The sequence below is a fragment of the Jatropha curcas genome, chromosome 5, assembly GCF_041381405.1.
Source record: "Jatropha curcas cultivar XTBG-Jc1 chromosome 5, XTBG_Jcur_1.0, whole genome shotgun sequence".
Taxonomy (NCBI): domain Eukaryota; kingdom Viridiplantae; phylum Streptophyta; class Magnoliopsida; order Malpighiales; family Euphorbiaceae; genus Jatropha; species Jatropha curcas.
In genome coordinates this window covers 19,988,818-20,010,319 of record NC_143155.1, presented here as the reverse complement: position 1 = coordinate 20,010,319, position 21,502 = coordinate 19,988,818, and the positions used below count along the sequence as shown (strand labels likewise).

Sequence of the window (21,502 nt, the reverse complement as noted above, 5' to 3'; positions counted from 1 at the left end):
GAGTGAGGTTCATTCTTTCTCTTGTTTTACAGACTTATTGTATGTTGTTCTTCATAACTCTTCTATGCAAAGCAACAATATCTAATTGGTAGTATTCAATAAAATTTCTTTAAGTTATCTTTTGGTCTTTGTTTAATCAAAGTTACTAGATTATATTCTCATAAGGAAATAATTTAGTAAAGATCAAAGAGATTTAATTCATTGAGTTGAATTTACATATGCATGTTTCACTTATTTCTGTTGGAATTAAATCTATCTTATTGAAATAATCAAAGAATAAGAATTAGGTTTAATATTTAACAAAGTAAGGTTTTTATTATAAGTATAAGTACTTATAATAGATAGTATAATTCTATACTGAAAAGTTGAATTATATCATACCATGTGTAATTAAAGAATTCTTTATTGCATATTACAAGCTTTTGCATAGAGAAGGAAAATCCTGTGTATGATCAATTAATCTAAGTATTTTACTACACACTTGTCTTTATAATTAATTATTCTAAATATTTTACTATACACTTGTCTTTTAATTTAATTAAATAATAGTCTTAGTATAAATAGATATCAATCACTTTTGTATTTATTTCTGTAAACACACTATTAAGAGTAAAGTAGTAAAGTGTATTCAACCCGTTCCTCGTGGGATCGATCTTTTATTACTACGTTGCGATCCGTATACTTGCGGGAACTCAATAGAGACGCAACAAGTTTTTGGCGCCGTTGCCGGGGAACGGTGTTTTGTCATTTAACGAAATATTCTTATATGTGATTTGCAGCTTATTTTAATTAAAGTTACATACTTATATTTGATTCAAAATTTTGCAGGAACACATAAGCTTACATACTCATATGCCAAGTACTAGATCTTCGAACAGTGAATTGGAGGATTATCAGCCTGAGATTGAACAATTCCTTTCACAACGAAAAAAGAAGAAGAAAAGAAGAAATTCAAGAATCATGGGTGATGGAAATCCGCCACAGAGGTTGATGGACTTTGTGACTCCAAGTTTAAATGGTTCACAAACGGGAGTAGTACGTCCACCGGTAAATGCTAACCAATTTGAGATTAAACCTGCTTTATTACAAATGCTCCAAAATAGTGTTCAGTTTTACGGATTACCAAATGAGGATCCTAATTCGCATATAGCCAGTTTTCTTGAAATCTGTGATACATTTAAGATGAATTCAGTACCAGCAGATGCTATCAAAATACGCCTATTTCCTTTCACATTGAAAGATAAGGCAAAAGCTTGGTTGAATTCATTACCACCAAACTCTATCACTACTTGGGAAGAACTAGCCCAAGCCTTCTTGTCCAAATATTTCCCACTAGCAAAAACCGCTAGGCTTATCAAAGAAATAACCTCATTTGCTCAGCATGAAAATGAATCCCTATATGAGGCATGGGATCGCTATAAAGAGCTCCAAAGAGTTTGTCCACACCATGGCCTTCCCCAAAATATATTGATTCAAACTTTCTATAATGGAGTGACACCTTCTACAAGGGGAACTATAGATGCTATGGCAGGAGGATCATTAATGAAGAAGACTACTAATGATGCAATTGAGTTACTAGAAGAGATGGCCAACAACAATAGCATATGGCCAACCGAAAGAACTCAGGTAAGTCATTCTACTGTTAGCAATGAGTCTTCTTCTTCTTCAAAGAATTCAGTTAAGAAAATGCATGAATTAGATCCTTTAACTATGATGCAAGCACAAATTTCTGCTTTGTCCTACAAAATTGATAACTTAAACATAAGTAAATCAACATCCCTTACTTGTGACAATTGCGGTCAAAATGGGCATGTCTCAAATGAATGCAATTATAAGCATCCGGTTATGGAGGAACAAGTAAATTATGTCCAAGGACAAGTTCGCGGCCCATATCCGAATACTTATAATGCTGAAAATCGTAATTATCATAATTCTTTTTGGAGAAATCATGATAATCACGAGAGGGGAAATCAGGGCAGTCAATATCAAGATAGACTAGGACAATTGACCAATAAAATTGATAAATTTCTGGAGGGATTTAACCAAAAGATGAATAGTCAGGATGATAGCTTTAAATGGTTAGAATCGAAATTTGACAAGTTATTCAAAAATCATTCATCATCTATACATAACTTGGAGGTACAAGTAGGGCAGCTTGCCAATGCTATTTCCTCACGTGAAGTAGGAAATCTTCCTAGTAATACAGAAAAGAATCCTAGGGAGAATGTGAGCGCCATTGCCTTACGAAGTGGAAAAATATTAGATAAAATAGTTCCTTCGGGTATTGAAGCTAATGTTTTGAATAATGCAACTGTGGAGCCGGTTGGTGAACCGAGCATTGAAGTAAATAATGCAGGATCCAAAGAATAAGAAACAGGAAAGGATAAAGGGAAGGACAATGTTAAAGCTTATCAATCTAGGCCACCTTTTCCGCAAAGGCTCAAGAAGCAGGAGCAAGATAAGCAGTTCTTAAATTTTATTGATAAACTGAAAAATTTGCATATCAACATGTCACTTATGGAAGCTATCACACAAATTCCAAATTACGGTAAGTTCCTTAAAGAATTAATTTCAAAGAAACGTAGTTGGGAAGATGTGTCAACAGTCACTCTAACTGAGGATTGCAGTTCCATAATCTCAAGTAAGTTACCTACTAAACTCAAAGATCCAGGAAGTTTCACTATACCATGCAAATTAGGTGAAGTAGATTTTCCTAGATGTCTTTGTGATTTAGGAGCAAGTATTAATTTGATGCCATTATCTCTTTTTAAGAAATTAGGATTAGAAGATGAAATTAAGAGAACTAATATGGTTTTACAACTTGCTGACCAAACTATTAAAAAACCATATGGTATCATTGAAGATGTACTTGTTAAGGTTGACAAGTTTATCTTTCCAACTGATTTCGTCATACTCGACTATGTTTATGATAAAAATTGTCCTCTTATTTTAGGAAGACCATTTATGAACACCGGAAGGGCATTAATTGATGTTTCAGAAGGAAAGTTAGTCCTTAGGATAAGTGATGATATCATTGAATTTCATATAGATAAAGCTATGAAATATCCTATGGATGAGGAAAATTGTATGAGAATCGATATAGTTGATGCATGCATACAAGAAATATTTGCCTTGGGAGATAATGAAAAATTCGAGGATGAAAATATGAAAATGGAAAAAGAGGAGTTTTCACATTTAAGACCTGAAATGTTACTTAGGGAACATGAGCCTTTACCACCATCAATAGAAAAACCACCAATAGTAGACCTTAAAGAGTTACCGAGTCATCTACGATATGCTTTCTTAGGAAAAGATCACACACTTCCTATTATTATTTCTAACAAATTAACTGAGGATCAAGAAAATGATTTATTAAAAATTGTTAGAAATAGGATTAAGAGTATAGGATGGCAAATTTCTGACCTTAAAGGGATAAGTCCAAATCGAGTCATGCATTACATCAATCTTGAGGATGGACATATACCTAAAGCAGAAAGACAAAGAAGACTTAATCCTAATATGACAGAAGTAGTAAAGAAAGAAATTATCAAATTACTAGATGCCGGAATAATATACCCAATTTCGGATAGCCAATGGGTTAGTCCCATTCAATGTGTGCCTAAAAAGGGAGGAATGACTGTAGTAAAAAATGATAATGGTGACCTAATCCCTACTAGGACCACTACAGGTTGGAGGGTATGTATTGATTATAGAAAACTCAATGCAGTCACAAGAAAAGATCATTTTCCATTACCATTCATAGATCAAATGTTAGAAAGAATTGCTGGTCATGCTTTCTATTGTTTTCTCGATGGATATTCGGGATATTTTCAGATTTATATCTTTCCAAATGATCAAGAGAAAACCACATTTACTTGTCCATTTGGTACATTTGCATATAGGCGCATGCCTTTTGGTTTATGCAATGCACCTGCAACATTTCAACGTTGCATGACCGCAATTTTTAATGACTATATAGAGGAAATTATGGATGTCTTCATGGATGATTTTTCTGTTTATGGTGATTCATTTGAATGTTGTTTGAAAAATTTAGATCTTGTATTATCAAGATGTGAAAGTGCTAACTTGGTTTTGAATTGGGAGAAATGCCACTTCATGGTTGATGAAGGCATTGTTTTAGGGCACAAAATAAGTAAGGAAGGAATCCAAACAGATAGAGCAAAGATAGAAGCCATAGAAAAGTTACCTCCTCCTACTACGGTTAAAGGTATAAGATCTTTTCTAGGCCATGCAGGATTTTATAGGAGATTTATAAAAAATTTCTCTATCATTGCTAAACCTCTAACTAACCTACTTATTAAAGATGCATCTTTTGATTTTTCTCCAGAATGTTTGGAAGCTTTTAATACTTTAAAGAATGCATTAGTAAGTGCACCTATTATAGCAAAACCCAATTGGGGATTACCCTTTGAAATAATGTGTGATGCTAGTGATATTGCTGTTGGTTGTGTATTGGGTCAAAGACATGAGAAGAGGTTGCATGTAATATACTATGCTAGCCATGTTCTAACAAGCACTCAAATAAATTATACAACTACTGAAAAGGAAATGTTGGCTGTGGTATATGCATGTGATAAATTCAGATCATATTTACTAGGAGCCAAAGTCATAATCTATACTGATCATTCTGCATTGAAATACCTGTTTGCTAAACAAGATGCAAAACCACGTCTTATTCGATGGGTATTATTATTGCAAGAATTTGACATTGAAATAAGAGACAAAAAAGGTTCTGAAAATTTAGTTGCTGATCATTTATCACGTTTGGGAAATGAAGAAGGACCAATAGGAGAAACTACCATTATAAATGAAAATTTCCCAGATGAGAATTTAATGTTAGTACAACATGTTCACACACCTTGGTATGCTGACATTGCAAATTTTCTGGCCTCTAACATCATACCTCCAGAAATGACTTATGCACAAAAGAAGAAATTCTATGCAGATGCTAAAAATTTCTTATGGGATGAACCATTCTTATTTAAAATATGTATGGACGGTATGGTTCGAAGGTGCGTAGGGGAAACAGAAATACAAGATATACTCATGCATTGTCACTCCAGTCCATATGGAGGGCATCATGGAGCAAATAGAACGGCTTCGAAGGTTTTGGAAAGTGGATTTTATTGGCCTACTCTATTCCAAGATGCTCGTACTTTTGTCTCTCGTTGTGACAGGTGTCAAAGGGTTGGCAACATAAGTCGCAAAGATGAAATGCCTCTATCCAACATACTCGAGGTAGAAATATTCGATGTATGGGGAATCGACTTCATGGGACCATTCCCTATTTCACAAGGTAAAAGTTATATCCTGGTAGCTGTCGATTATGTTTCCAAGTGGGTGGAAGCACAAGCATGTGTCACAAACAACGCCAACACAGTGGTCAAATTCTTAAAAGCATTATTTACAAGATTCGGGGTTCCAAGAGCAGTCATAAGTGATGGAGGTACGCACTTTTTAAATAGATCATTTGAAAGCCTTTTGAAAAAATATGGAGTACATCACAAGGTATCTACTCCATATCATCCACAAACTAGCGGACAAGTGGAAATCTCCAACCGTGAGCTTAAGTGGATTTTGGAAAAAACAGTCAATTCATCACGGAAGGATTGGTCACTTAAACTCGATGATGCACTGTGGGCATATAGAACAGCATTTAAGACACCGATTGGGATGTCTCCATACCGTTTGCTTTATGGTAAGGCATGTCACCTACCCCTAGAATTGGAATATAAAGCATATTGGGCAATAAAGTCTTTGAATTTTGATTTAAGCAAGGCTGGTTACAAGAGAAAACTTCAGTTAAATGAACTTGATGAGATAAGATTATTAGCATATGAAAATGCCAAGTTATATAAGGAAAGAACTAAGAAATGGCATGATAATCATATTCGAATCAAATCATTTAAAGAAGGAGACCAAGTGCTATTATTTAATTCAAGATTACGCCTATTTCCTGGAAAATTGAAGTCCAGATGGAGTGGACCATTTGAAGTAATCAAAGTTGCAGAACATGGAGCATTAGAATTGAAGAATCTATCTAATGGTTCTACATTCATGGTAAATGGACAACGATGTAAGCTTTATTTAGGTAATAGGATTGATGATCCACCACAGGTAACATTTTGAATCAATTTCATTAAGTATGAATAAATTTCAATAACTACTTAAAATGCTTTGTTTATTACAAATGTATTATTTGTTTATTTATTTTAAGTTTAAAAAAAAAAAAAAAAGGGGGGGAAAAACTCATCAAAAGTCAAGTATGCAGGGAAATTATTTTGCAGGTAACAAAATTCGCGACCGCGAATACAAACTGCGCGGGCGCGACTATCGCAAAAAAGAGACAGAAGCTTTTTAAACAAAACTCGCGATCGCAACATTAATCTGCGCGAGCGCAAGTTTTACACAAAACAAGTCAGAAGCTTCAAGATCCCCAATCGCGATCGCAACATCTATTTGCGCGAACGCGAGTTCTCTGCAAACTCAGTCAGAAGCAAAGAGATTCACTCTCGCGATCGCGATAACACCAAGCGCGAGCGCGATTAGGGCAAAACAGAGGACAGAGGCGAATCATTCGCGAGCGCGAAATTGCAAACGCAATCGCGACTCTAGCAAAATTCCTGGCGCGATTCTACAAATTCTTGGTGCAACTTCCTAACGGTCAGAAATTCTCAACTGTCCTCTCATATTCCATTCAATTCTTTGCCTTCCCAAAGCATTCAAATCTGCAAAAAACTGTAAGTACCCTTTCAAATCCAATCAAAACTCTTTCTTTTTAACTTCCCCATTAACTACTTAACCCTATCCTTCCCCCGATTCATCTATATAAGAAACTCAATCCCTTCTTCACAAACCTCCAAACTTTGTCATTCCAAACCCAATTCCCAGTAACAAGTTTTTTGGCGCCGTTGCATATCCTAAACAACAAATATCTCCATCCACACTCACACCATGCCATTCAAGCAAAAGGCCAGGAAGACCAAGGAAGGATCTTCATCCTCTGCACCTGCACGAAAGGATTTGGCCACCAGATTTAAGGCTCCTTTCCCCATATATACTGTAGTAGAAGGCGAACGCTACACACGCCTAGCCAAATGCACTTTCACAGGTATGTATCTTCTTGCCCCAACCTTTTTGCAAGATACTGGTATTCTAGAGAAAGTACAGGAATATCTGAAAATTTTACATTTTGAAAAATTTAGTCAATTGCAAATTCCTGAGAATGCTAAATTAAGTTTAGAATTACTCACTACCGTTGATTGGGTGGATGAAGATCAAATAGCCATAAAATTTAGAGTGGATGGAGAAGAATTATCTGTAGGATATGATCAACTGCATGAACGGTTAGGATTTCCCAAAAGTTTAAGTCCTCCTAAACCGAAAGACTGGAGTGCCTCTTCCGTTTGGGAAAAACTAACAGGGCAATCAGCTTTTACCCCACGCAATTCTGGGAATAAATGGATAAAAGATGAGAGCATTTTATATCTGTGCAAATACTTGTGTTATGCCTTGTTTGGACGGGTGGAAGCATCCAAAGTCCAAACAAGGGACTTGTTTATTTTAGATCGTATTTTGCAGGGGAAACAAGTGGATGTTGCAGGAATTATGCTTGATACATTATACAACGCCTCTCGTCATCAAGGCAAAGTTACTTTCGGAGTAGGTAGTCTGGCGCCTATCTTGGTACATATTGCTCGAATACCTATTCCACCTTATCAGCCCCAACCTACAGATACTTTTCGGTATATGGATGGAGCATTCTTGAAAAAAACAGGTTTGGTTGAGGAAGTAAAAACTGGCAGCACAGTTCTTTATCGTTGGAAGCCATGGGAAAGAAGAGTTGGGCACAGCGAGCGCGATGAAGGAACCTCGGATGCACAAACGCAAAGACAGCGGAAAGGCAAAGCGCCAGTCGCATCATCTTCTCATGCGGAAGAAGAAGAAGATGACGTTGCCGGATGGAGGCAAGTCTTGGGTAAAGTTGAAGCTTTACAGCAGTCGCAGGAAACCTTGCAAGCTACTGTTCTTGACATGGGACACAAATTGCTTACAATTCAGAAAAACCACGAGCGGATGGAACGGAAGTGGATGAAATATTTCCACCATAAAAACATCGAATTCACTCCATCGCCTCCAGGTTCTCCGGAGGCCTAAGGTTTTTCTGTTTCCCTTTAGTTTTCTTTATATATATATTTTTTTTCAGTATTGTGTGAATTGCATGTGATATTTGTTTTTCTTGCATTTCTCATCCCACAATGAGGACATTGTGTCTTTTAAGTGTGGGGGAGACTTACATTTTCTTTTATTTTCTCTGATTCAAAAAAAAAAAAAAAATGCACAATTAAAAAAGTCAACTTCTTTGCCTTAGTTCATTTGCTTTAAGTCTCTGCATGTTGATTTGTTTGTATTTTGCTTGTTGAAATAGAAGTCTTGAATAATATACCATGGTTAGAGAGATTGAATGTTTATATGAACTTAAGTATTGATATTTTACATATGACATTTTAAACTTTTCAAATAGCACATTTTAATCTTTAGTTAATTATCTAGACATTATGTTTTGTTTTAGAGAAGCTTGAATCCTACCTTGAATGAAGAATAGGAAGCAAATGAAAATTAAATACTTGTATGTTTCAAGTCAATAAAGGATGAAGGTATGTTCAAGAGAGAAAAATATAAGATAGGGGAATAACGGAAAATCCGTTTTAAAATAAAAGTGGTATGAAGCATAAAATGCAACCACTTATCATTTACATTCCCACATATCTTCAATAAAAATAGCAAAAGAAAAGAATTGTGGTATGGAGCATAAAATGCAACCACAAAAAAAAAAAAAAAAAAAAATGCAACCACTTGAGTAAGATAGAAATAAAAACTACCTAAAAATGCCTTGAGATAAGAAAAGATACATGTATGCTATCTAAAATACTTCCTATTCTTTGCATTCTAAGGATGGAGGATTGTCTATCTCATTTCTTAAAAAATGGCTAGATTTATTATACTTCAGATTTTTGTTTGCTATTTTTAAATTTTACATGTCATATTCAATTACACTACTTGGTTCATAAAATATATATAATCTCTTATCTTTGGTAGATTACTTAAGAAGTCTAAATCAACGAATAAAAACAAACAAGATGAACATGAAGTTCAAAAAGAAAGATGAATATTTTTGCTTAGGGACAAACAAAAGCTAAGTGTGGGGGAATTGATAGCCTCGCAAAGCGGGCAAATCTTGTTATGTTATTTCAATATAAATTGCATGAATGCATGATTGTTTTCTATATTTTACGTTTGTTCGTGTTGTTTTGCTTTAAAGTAATTTCCAGGTACAAAGTTGAAGCAAAGCTTTGTTTTATACAAAAGAAGACCAAAACAAGTTGAAAGAATGGAAGAAACCTTTAAATCCAGCCCTCACGTCGCGGAGCAGGTCGCAACAAAGAAAACACGCCCAAGTCGTGAGCGCTACCAGAAGTCGCGCGCGCAACTAACACCCAGGAAAGGAAGTCGCGAGCGCGATATGCATCTACGCGGGCGCGACAAGCAGATCTGAGTAACAGAAGCGATTGGACCAAAAGACGCGAGCGCGATATGCATCTACGCGAGCGCGAGAAAGCACCTTTGAGAGTCAGAAGGTTTTCCAGCAAAAGACGCGAGCGCGACTTTCATCTTCGCGCGCGCGTAATTCACTCTTGAGAGGCAGAAGCATCTAGAGCATAAGTCGCGAGCGCGACTTTCAACAGCGCGAGCGCGAGTCGAGATTTCCAGGAGACGTGTTTGCTGCCTTTTCATCAGAAAATCATATCTTTTTATGCAGGGGTCGGGACTCTTCCCATGAGAAGTCACCTTAAGCACCTCTTGGCCAATCAACACCACCATCACTCTTCTCTTCTATAAATAGCAATCAAAGTGAAGCTACACCAGATATACGAGAATTGATTATTATTCAGAATTAGATTCACAAAATACTTAGATTGTATTAAGAGAGTGTGTTAGTAGTACTTAGAACAAGATTGACGAGAGTCACTTGTTATTGATTGTGCCAAGAAACACCAAAAAGTCCCTCGAGGTGTGACGCCCTCCAAGAGGCCTGAGTTAGATTCATTCTTTCTCTTGTTTTACAGACTTATTGTATGTTGTTCTTCATAACTCTTCTATGCAAAGCAACAATATCTAATTGGTAGTATTCAATAAAATTTCTTTAAGTTATCTTTTGGTCTTTGTTTAATCAAAGTTACTAGATTATATTCTCATAAGGAAATAATTTAGTAAAGATCAAAGAGATTTAATTCATTGAGTTGAATTTACATATGCATGTTTCACTTATTTCTGTTGGAATTAAATCTATCTTATTGAAATAATCAAAGAATAAGAATTAGGTTTAATATTTAACAAAGTAAGGTTTTTATTATAAGTATAAGTACTTATAATAGATAGTATAATTCTATACTGAAAAGTTGAATTATATCATACCATGTGTAATTAAAGAATTCTTTATTGCATATTACAAGCTTTTGCATAGAGAAGGAAAATCCTGTGTATGATCAATTAATCTAAGTATTTTACTACACACTTGTCTTTATAATTAATTATTCTAAATATTTTACTATACACTTGTCTTTTAATTTAATTAAATAATAGTCTTAGTATAAATAGATATCAATCACTTTTGTATTTATTTCTGTAAACACACTATTAAGAGTAAAGTAGTAAAGTGTATTCAACCCGTTCCTCGTGGGATCGATCTTTTATTACTACGTTGCGATCCGTATACTTGCGGGAACTCAATAGAGACGCAACACTTTCAGCCATATATTTTCCCCCCGATGCAAAGCTGTATGCATACAATAAAGCTTTTGTAATAAAACAAATCTCCATGTAAAAAACTTCTTCATGTATTCACAGGTAACTAACCTATGTAAGAATTTCATCAATCTAGATGTCTTAAAAAATGAATACAGAAATGCATAGAATCTCTTGTAAATATTAGATGAAATTTTAGACATTTCTGTATTCTGAAATCTTAGCCAGCCAATTAGTCATGGTAGAGAAAAGAAAGATATATATAAGAAGATATTGACACATCTAACAAATATAGAAATGTCTAACATTTCATTTAATATTTACAAGAGATTCTATACAGAAACAGTATCAAGCACATCCACGAAATAAAGAAATGCAAACTCGTATTTTGAAAGTATTTGTTCTACTAGTTAAATATGTTTACGCACCTTTTCAGCTGTGAAACATGATGTTTTACAGCATAACAAAGTTTAGAACTGACTGTCACAAAAAGCTGGTGCAAGACGTTCTTATTATCTTCTCTAACACCGTCCTCAACCTTTTTTACATCATCAGAAACATTGTTTCTCCAGCAGGCATCCTTTGACAAATTGCCAATGTCTTCACCGAATCCTTCAGTTGCCATATGGAACTGTTGCTCTTTCTGAAACAACTTCATTGTTAAAACAGTTGTTTTCCCAGTCCCTGACCGTCCTAGAATAAAAGTAGTTCTTTCAAACACAATTACTTCCAACTCTTCATCTGTCACTTCAAAAGGGAGTTCTAATTCTTTACCGTCACGGTCAGAAAGCAAGTGTTTCACAACTCCAGATGACAAGGAGTAGAATTTCATTAGCAACAAACTATCACTCACTTTGGAGTTTTCCACATAGCATCTAGAATCAGAAGCGCCAAAATTTGAATCATTCCCTGCTTCATTGTTGATAGGACTCTTATAACGGACAATATCAAATGAGGTTGACCAAACTTTGGGAACTTCCAAGTCTCTAGACAAAACAAAATAAAAATAACACAATATAAGGAAATAATGCTTATTTGGTTTGTTCAGAAAGGAGTTCACATAGATCAAGGAAAATGACTGCAGGTTGAATTTAATGTCAACAAAAACATACCCTTCCAAACATTTCGCATTGCAACGACTGATGAAATCATCTGTGTGTCTTTCAAAGATCCCACTGAGACGTTTAACCAAACTTGGAATATCTTCCAAAGGTAATATATGCCAGACCTTCAGAACTTGAATGTATTTTACTTCCTTCACTATATCAACTGAACAGATCACATACAGTTCTTCAACCTTGAACTGTTTCAAGATTTGAGAAGAGCTTTCACAAGTTAAATCCACATTTCTTTTCTTAGGACGCCATCCACTAGAAAGCCTTAGCAGAAGGTTCAAAACAGAAGTCCTTGTCCATTTTGCTCTCAGCTTTCCAAATGATCTTCTAAAGTATTCACTGAAAAGAACCTGGGGATGCAATGAATTGGCATGAAAAAAATTTGCTCTGATTAATGCAAAACACATGGATATTGGAGATGAGATTACACAATAGGAAAAATGTGAGGAATAGAATAGGTTTGACTACAGGTAAGTACCTTCCACCTGGCACATTTGAAAAGCACACTATTTCCATTAAGCAAATCATCAAGTTGATCAAACTCTTTCTTGACTTCTAGAATGGATTTAGCCAATTCTTTATTTTCATCAGTATTAAAGAAACATTGACGATGTTTTGCATCACGAATTAGCATTTCCCAGATAGATCTACTTCTAACAAGTGTTCTTTCATCCCCTAAAATCCAAAGGCAATGCCTGAATGGACGAAAAAAATGCTAAGATATTCAGTAACATACACTACACTCACTACCATTTCAAATTAGCATTTTTAGTCCTAAAACTATTATTAATGAAACAAGTTAAGAGTTTGAGGGAGCATATTTTTCATAATAGAACAATTAAAATACTGAAGTGCAACTAAATTTTAAAATTTCAATGACTTAAGTGGATTTCAATTTAAATTGTTTTGAGTGTAAATTGCAAAGATAAAATCTATAATTTTACAATCAAGCACTAAAGTGCAGAATTGTTAACAAACCATAAGGATCAAAATATCTATTTTGGGAAGCTTACCCAGGGAGAAAATGAATACCAGTTAAATGCTTTTTATTGACAGTTATTATTAGAACTAATAAAGAGAAATGTAGTAGAAAAAGAGTTAATCTGAAGTGCTACCTAGCCCTTGTAAGAGAAACATTAACTCTTCGAGTGTCAGACACAAACCCAATACCACCACTACTATTTGATCTCACTGTTGATATTATTACAATATCTTCCTCACCACCTTGGAATCCATCTATTGACTGGACTTTCACTGAAAAGCCATCAACTTTTTCATACTTGGAACTAAGTTTGTCTTGAATTGCAACTACCTGAGCAGCATAGGGAGATATAACGCCGATGCTGAGATTCTGTTTTAAGCCATTCCATGCTGTACATAAATAACAGGCAAGGATTTCAAATGAGAATCAATCTAAGACTCACTGCATGTTTTTCAACAGATCAGATATAGTATTAGCACAAAAAAGTTGCAGAGAAGCAAAATAAATATTATCAATTTCGCGGCATTATTTACTTTTTTTTTTTTTTTTTTTTTAAATATGCATTATATCCTTGCTGCACTCTTCGACTTCTCACACAAGATGAATTTCTACATTATTGTCAACTATTTTACTCTGCATGTTTCTCCTTTATTGGATAAAACAAACATTGAGGTTCCAAATACAAGAAGAAATAATTGGTTAAGGATTAACTGGTTTGGCATATAACCTCATGTATGAATTTATTTAAGAAATCAGCAAAAATTGGCTGACGGCATATTTTGCATAAAATATTGAATCCAAAATATCAGAAACAAGAAGAGAATGTTAAATGCCACCTACAATGAGTACCCTTACTTGAATTACCAACTTCTGAACAAAAAGGAAAAACAAAAACGAAAGGGCATTCAAAACTGCTGGTAGATAAAATGAATAGCAGAGTATACAAAACTTGTGACTCGTAGATAATTTTTCCATTTGTTAAAATCAATCAAATAGCAGGACAATGCTCGCTGCTAGTGATTCAAAAAAGATCTAGGTTAGTTCATAAATTTACAGAGAATTACAACAAGCAATCAAACTAGTTGTTGCATATAACATGGTCATTAAGTTTGTGAAATATTAGGCCATACAGGGAGAGCGAAGTTAGCATTTCAATGCAGTGTAAACTATTTCTTAAAATGTCAGTATTAAAAAATGTAATAAAAGCATAAGCCAAGCAGGAAAAATATGAATTTTATAAATCACAAATAACAATTTCCAAATCAGGATACAAATAAAATATCGGACTCCCACTAATCATACCTTTGTACAGGCAATGAATTAATTTCAACACAACAGCTGCCTCAGCCATATTTCTTTGGCTACGTCCAACATCATCCACCTCTTCTCGTCCACCATTTACATTTATGAATGAATAGGGACCAAACATTGGCCCTGGAAGATAACATTTCTCATAACTTCTTATCTTAACATTTGGTGCATCGATGATCTTATTAGAGTAGAAATTTGAATTTGGGAAGCTACTAATTGATGGATGCATTCTGTACTGCATTTTTAAAAGGTGTTTCGGATGACCTAAGAAGCTCAACCTTTCAAATAAACTTCTTCCAAAGCCAGCTTCATAAGCAAGCTATAGAAAAAAAAAATGACATTAATAGAACAAAACAGGAGTTTTTAAAAAAGAAGAACTACAAAAAAAAAAAAAAAAAAAAAAAAAAAAAAAAAAAAAAAAAAAAAAAAAAAAAAAAGAAGAAGAAAAAGTTAGGAATTATATCCGCACATTGCTCTGAACAGTAGCTGGTAACTGGCATTCATCACCAATAAGAATGGCATGTTTAATACCGGGAAGCTGAAGGGGAATTATCGATTCACATTCTTTCAACTGGGCTGCTTCATCAATAACCAATAAGTTCAATGGTTGCATTGCCAATGAATAGAGTTTATATGAACTAGATGCTGTGCAGAAAATTAAGGAAGCTGTTTGAAAGCAGAATTCCTCTATAGAATACTTGCTCACACCACCTGGAAGCTCAAGTTCACTGAAAGAACTATACAGAGTTTCTAAAGTGGAAAGGCATTTGGTTCTATGCAAGTACAATTGTAACGAAATATCTGCAAAAAATTCAGAAGAATCCCCATCTAACTCCTCCTGTGCAAAAAGCTTCTCAAGTTCTTCAGAACTTACATCATCACGAAAGAGCAAATTTTCAAAAGAGCCCAGTAAAATAACAAGGGTTTTTACACTTTGAATATTATGTTTCAGAATGTAGCTTTCAGGTATATGAGTGCATAAAGTAAGGACACATCTTTTCAGTTGTGATACAGTAGAGCAGAATCTTTCTCTCATGAATTCAAGAAATGATTTATGCTTTCCACTGCAAACATCAGCCCCATTACTGCAACTTTCATCTTTTTTCTTATTTTCCTGATCATAATCCTGCTCTTTGATCAATTCATTTTCCAAGAAAATATAGTACTGACAAACACAATCTTCAAAAAAAATTTTTGTCGCAGTGAAACAGTACCGCCCACCAGTCGAAGGTGCAAAGCACTCTGTAAGCCTCTTAACACGATAATCCAAATATATGTCTTCAATATCTGAGTTGACTTTGAGCCTGTCTTTATGCCCGAATAAAAGAATATTTCCTAAAGAACAAAACAAAGCATCAGTTGCTGAGTCTGTTTCAGAAGATTCTGTCACCAACTTTTGGACCCTAGAAGCCAATTCTGTTATAGCAACATTGGTTGGGGCACAAATCAGGACCCTACATTTCACCCTTAAGAGGGTAAAGGGAAACATACTAATGGTTTTAGTTTTCCCTGTCCCTGGAGGGCCCCAAATAAGTTCCACAGCAGACCTGTGATTGCACTGCGTTCTACAAAGACAAGCCAAACTTGCCTCAGTTTGAGATTCATTCAATGTCGATGATAGATTCATAACGATATTTTCATCCCAGGTTCCATTGTTCTGCATGGAACAGAGGCTGCAATTTTCCTCAACCTGTTACATTACATGGAACTCCAATTAAACCCATTAATATAGGCGCCATTTCAAATACATGCAAGGAAACTACTCAACAATTTTGTTTGGAAAATGAATAAGTAATTACTGAATTGAATAAAAACAAATATTTAATCTCACTATACATAAGATATAAAAAGGGTGCTGAAAAGCATCAGTAAGATGATTTATGCACAAATCTATTGTAAGTTTTAATTAAACATTCAGAATCATTTTCACAACAATTATATTCAATCCCCTTACCATTGAATTATGGCACAGAACTTCCTTAATGATATCCAAATTTCCAAATGTGTGCAATCTATTCCATATTCTTCTGTTAGTGGTCATATTTGTCAAGAAAATCACAACTAACGATTTATGCATTTTATAGATAACTTCAATGTCCTTTGATGGCCTGACTTTAAAACGAGTAGATGATGTACTAGCATCCTCAATCTCATCCTCTGGTATATTGGTGACCAGAGCTAAAGTCCATGTCCTTCCCACCCTTCGCAAATCAGAGACGGTTTCAGGTTTAATGTCTGCCAGAAGAACAACATCTCCAGGCAATGTTTTGTAAAACTCCTTGCCGCGATCACTGAATCTATTTCTCCAATAATCAATCTTAATATCATAAAACAATGTTTGATTACGCCTGCTCCGAGACAATGAAATAACTTCAGATGTTGGTGCTCTGGAAATAATCTCCATACTTGAATGCAGCTGCGCCCGTGTTTCCTCCAATAAGGGAAGTACATATGATGAAAAATAATGCTCAACCGATTCAAACAAATCTGGAATTGCTGCCACCTACAAAAAATTGAAATATCACCGTATTATTAAAAGCGAGAGATGAAATTCTCAAGAGTCAACTGCTGCATTGATGACTGAAAATATGTAGTCTGAATGCCAGCATTGAGATTACTCTCCAACAGCATATGATTATCAGACCAAGAAACTGGAGATGAAAGCATCGCCTACACCTTTGGAGAGTTTTAAAAGAAGGGAAGACAAGTATTGACTTCAAAAATGAAATGAACTCGTCAAGCGGATAACATGGATCAATCTAGAATATAACTTTGCAAGAGTATTAGTTGTTCTATTCAACAACAAAGAATTTTGTCAAGTTTGTTTGTTACTTTGTTATATATTAATAACATATGAAAACCCTTCAATGATATGCCTGTTTTAACCGTTATTATTGGAAGATAAGCAAATATGCTTGGCATTTTGCATGAGCAATCATTTCTCAAGAAGACGAGAACAAAATACATTTTAAGTGATAGTTAGAAGAAAATTATTGATTAGCTCAACTATCAATTTCTTTCTGAGGCATGAAGCAACCAATACTGTGAAACAACAAATGATGCCAAGTATGCACATCAACTTATTATGCTCAACATACCGAGTTTTATCATCAATCATATGGATAAAAGAATAATAAAACAGTGAAGATCTCGCGATACACCAATTATAATATGATCTGTTGCACTTCCCCATCCAAGTATAAGCATCATTGTGAAACAAGCACCTTGATATCCTAAACCGTCCCAATCCCAGACTTCACTCTATAAAGCATGTAAATCTAATGGAATGAATGAATTTCCGTTGATGGTTTGTTGAATTTTCAGTTAATTACATTGAAAATCAATTCGTTCTACAATGATATACTCTAACAGAATGTACAGGAACAAAACTTATTACTTCTCATTGATTACATTGCCATTTCATGGCATCATTGGGACCCATCACATTCTACCAAAAATACCAAGTTATTTATTCAGATTGAGTCAGAGCTCCTTCCACATGGCTCTAATCGTTCTAGTAAACTTTTGCAGCACATTCACATGCAGAGAAAGGGAGGGAAGGCAAGAAAAAGCAATCAAAAAACTGAATATTGGGCCACTCCAAGCCCAACCCATCAAGCATATCACCAAATAGAACAGTCATAAAACTGAACAAGACAATAAAAAAAATAATAATCCAAAAGCTGCACATGATTGTAACAAAAGGAGCGAAAAAACCCAACCTTGAAAAGTTGGTCATTGTAAATGTCCTCAAGAGACCAGGAAAACATGGTAGTAATGAAATCACAGTCATTAGGAATTCCTCCATTTTTGCTTGAAGTCTCTACTTCCATCATTTTTATTTGAACTATTTTCCTTGCTCTATTGTCTCCTTAAAACCCACATAAGAAATTTTATTTCTTAGCAATAGAGGAAAGATACAAACAAAGAACCCATAGAGTATCTTGGTTTTATCATTTATAACCCATATGAGAAAATGCAATTTCTTTGCCGCAAAGGAAGGAATAAGGAGACTCGTGAAAGCAGAAAGTAACTAGGATTGTTTTGTAGTACAAGCACTAGTATGTATAAAAAGAAAGAGATATGCATTAGCCATTAGCAATAACCCACCTCATCTTTTGTGTTGCTTTTGATCAAAGAAAAAGAGAAAGCTTCCGCTGACCCGTAGAAGACTTGCTTTCAATTTTTACAAAATATCTTGGTCAAAGGAAAGAAAATATCCGTCTTTCAATTTTCAAACTCTGTCTTGTCTTCCCAATTCCCATGCCCAAGCTGAACTTATTTTCTTTGGGGGGAAGCCCAATCGTGTTCTATTGAAACTAGATTGAATTAAAGTCGTAAACTTGGAAGTTGTCCCATCAGAATCAGGCTTTAATATTATTGCACACTGATATATTGTATTCATTTTTGAAAGATAATATGATATGTACATTTGTATAGGATAATTAAACATTAATTACTAATATATTACTCCATCAAGGGGAATGCTACCATTTGTATAGGTTGTGATAATTGTTATTTTTACAGTGTTTTTAATATAATTTTTATTTGAAATTTTAGCAATTTTAATCACTTTAACTAATTTTCGCTTCGTTTTATTTATATTTTTGTTCAAAACTTCCTTGAATCATAATCCACTTGATCTTAAAGAAATTTTCAGGGTTTTGGTACAGAAAAGAGCATTATAAAGCAAAACACTCGGGCTCTAGCACGCCCAACCCGTGCTAAACTTAAGGAAAAACAAGTGGAGACTCAGACTCTAGCACGGCCAGCCCGTGCTATCTGGCACGCCCGTGCCTGAAAGGACCTCAGCACGCCCGTGATGCATTTTATCCCGGAAAGTCAGAGCCTAGCACGCCCTGGCCGTGCTATGGAGCATGCCCGTGCCACAAATACTTCTCTAAATGTGTCGCAGAGCACGGACCGTGCTGAATTATCCATAGAACTCAGACTCTGGCACGCCCCAGCCGTGCAGAACAGCACGCCCGTGCTACGAATTTAATGCTGTCTTGAATTAAAAATGCCAGCCAGTCTCTCTAACTTACATGGGCCCACCTCAGATATTTTCCTGATGTGCAAATCAAGATCTAAACCTATTTAGGAAGATGAAAGGGTCCTAATTGAGAAGAAATCCAAGCCTAAACAGTTTGTGATCTCCAAAAAGATTTTGTACTTAATAAGGATTCTATTTCCTAAATGGAGTTGGATTTTCTTCCAGGAAGTCTATATAAAGAGAAGAGTCATTCAGTGTAGAGGGATCTCTTGTTCTATTATTTTTCTACATAGTTCTCTCTCTCTCAAAAACTTCAAGCATTCAAGATTCATGCCAAGATTCAAGGAAGCCATCCACGTATCTGTTGTCTAGTTTTTATTTCTAAACTCTTAATCTTATTTTACCTTTCATTATTCATATTGATTATGAAGTTTTATTCAAGTATTATTGAGTTTTATTTAATTAATATGCCAAACTAAATCCTCATACTAGGGATTTGATGTAGCTTAAATTCTTTTCCAATTTATAATATTAGATTTGTTTTTCTCTGTTCAAAGTATAATTTATTATTGAACTTAATGCTTCTAGGCAGAGTCTCTCCCCTAGATTGATTTATTTCATTAATTAGTATCGGGAGAAGGGTTTTCGATATGAAAAATGTAATAAATTACACGAGAATAATAACTTGATGCGGAAGCTATATGATTTGACTCATGAGGGGTTTTCATAAGTTAATGACCTTAGGTTATGAATTCACAAAACAAACCATAAAACTTAATGATTTAATTCATGTTTGATTGCGCTATTGAAAGATAGGTAATTAGACCGGGTTAAAATAGCTAACAATACATCGGGAGAGCTTGTTTGTGATTTTTGGGTTGTTTCCCTTACTTGAACAATTAAAATTGATTAACGAATTAATAAAATAAATTGGATAGAATTAAGTGAATTCAAAATCCCTAGTTGCTTTAAATCCTTGATTTCTTTTCGTCAAATATTGTTGCTTGATTTCTTTTTGTTCTCTTTTATTTGTTTAATTTAATTTCTTAAAATAATTCCCCTTATTGCTGTTTAAATAATAATAGGTTAACATAATTTTGGTACTTAGTATATAATCACTGTGGAGACGATACTCTATTCATTCTATATTACTTGTTGCGATTTTTGTATACTTGCAAAAAATCATTGTCAAGTTTTTGGCGCCGTTGCCGGGGATTGGCGTTATCAATATCAATAATAATTACCCTATTATTAATTTAGACATTTATTCTTATTTTGTTTTAGTTAATTATTTTAGAAGATTATTTCAGGTGTATATGCAAAAAAGATCCGGTCGAACTGAGCCCTTAATATTTGATGTAGAAATCGAAAAGACTTGTCGTAGGAACAACGCTGCTAGAAGAGCACGAGAACAACAAACAAACATGGGTGATGAAGTTAATCCTCAGGACGGACCTTTACCTCAGCATCCTATCCGCACCTTGCGGGATTATACGACACCTTCTCTCAATGGAACAACCTCGAGTATCACTAGACCTAGGGTGAAAACTAATAATTTTGAAATTAAACCTGCAATTATCCAAATGCTGTCCACCTCAATTCAATATGGAGGTTTACCTAGTGAAGATCCTAATGCACATATCACAAATTTCTTGAAAATTTGCGATACCTTCAAACAAAATGGTGTTTCTGAGGATGCTATAAAACTAAGACTCTTCCCTTTCACTCTTAGGGACAAAGCACGATCTTGGCTACAATCATGCCCTACTGGAAGCTTTACAACGTGGGAAGAATTAGCCCAAAAATTTTTAGCAAAATTCTTTCCATCTTCAAAAACCACAAAACTGCGCAATGAGATAATGACTTTTGTTCACCATGATCAAGAGAGTTTATACGAAACTTGGAAAAGATTCACAGATTTATTGAGAAAATGCCCACATCACAGTTTGCCCAAATGGTTACTGGTACAAACTTTTTATAATGCATTATCTCATAACATTAAGATTACTTTAGATGCAGCTGCAGGTGGATCTTTTGAACGAAAAGAGATTGATGAGGCGTATGATTTGATAGAGGAGATGGCAAGCAATGGCCATTATCAAAGCAACTCCGAAAGGAAGAGGACTGCAGGAGTCTATGAAATAGATGCCATCACCGCACTAAATGCCAAAGTAGATAACATGGTAAGGAAGTTGGACTTATTGACCACAAACCCTATTAACTCTATCATGCAAGTTTGTGACAGGTGTAATGGACAACAAGGAATTGGAGAAT

At 34.8% G+C, this 21,502-nt stretch overlaps 1 protein-coding gene and 2 non-coding genes across 3 annotated transcripts; all 3 read right to left on the bottom strand.

Moving 5' to 3' along the window:
* Positions 1-1,347: 1,347 nt before the first annotated feature.
* Positions 1,348-1,454, bottom strand: LOC149496353 (small nucleolar RNA R71). Its single transcript, XR_016321081.1, has one exon. It is a non-coding gene; the product is annotated as a small nucleolar RNA R71 (small nucleolar RNA).
* Positions 1,455-10,563: 9,109 nt separating this feature from the next.
* On the bottom strand, positions 10,564-18,225 carry LOC105639168 (helicase sen1-like). The gene is made up of 9 exons (XM_089722021.1): positions 17,958-18,225; positions 16,190-16,738; positions 14,705-15,925; positions 14,227-14,554; positions 13,058-13,313; positions 12,421-12,637; positions 11,940-12,292; positions 11,256-11,813; positions 10,564-10,858 (listed from the first exon to the last, which is right to left on the bottom strand). The coding sequence occupies exons 1-9, from the start codon at positions 18,069-18,071 to the stop codon at positions 10,720-10,722; spliced, it is 3,735 nt and encodes a 1,244-aa protein (XP_089578147.1). The 5' UTR covers positions 18,072-18,225; the 3' UTR covers positions 10,564-10,719.
* A 2,844-nt stretch (positions 18,226-21,069) lies between these two features.
* On the bottom strand, positions 21,070-21,176 carry LOC149496352 (small nucleolar RNA R71). Its single transcript, XR_016321060.1, has one exon. It is a non-coding gene; the product is annotated as a small nucleolar RNA R71 (small nucleolar RNA).
* Positions 21,177-21,502: the final 326 nt, after the last annotated feature.

Coding starts and splice junctions, on each gene's coding strand:
- LOC105639168 (XM_089722021.1), bottom strand. CDS start 18,071: ATGATGGAAGTAGAGACTTCAAGCAAAAATGGAGGAATTCCTAATGAC. Junction 11,814..11,939: donor AATGCGAAATGTTTGGAAGG/GTATGTTTTTGT, acceptor TGTTTTGTCTAG/AGACTTGGAAGTTCCCAAAG. Junction 10,859..11,255: donor CATGTTTCACAGCTGAAAAG/GTGCGTAAACAT, acceptor GTATGCATACAG/CTTTGCATCGGGGGGAAAAT.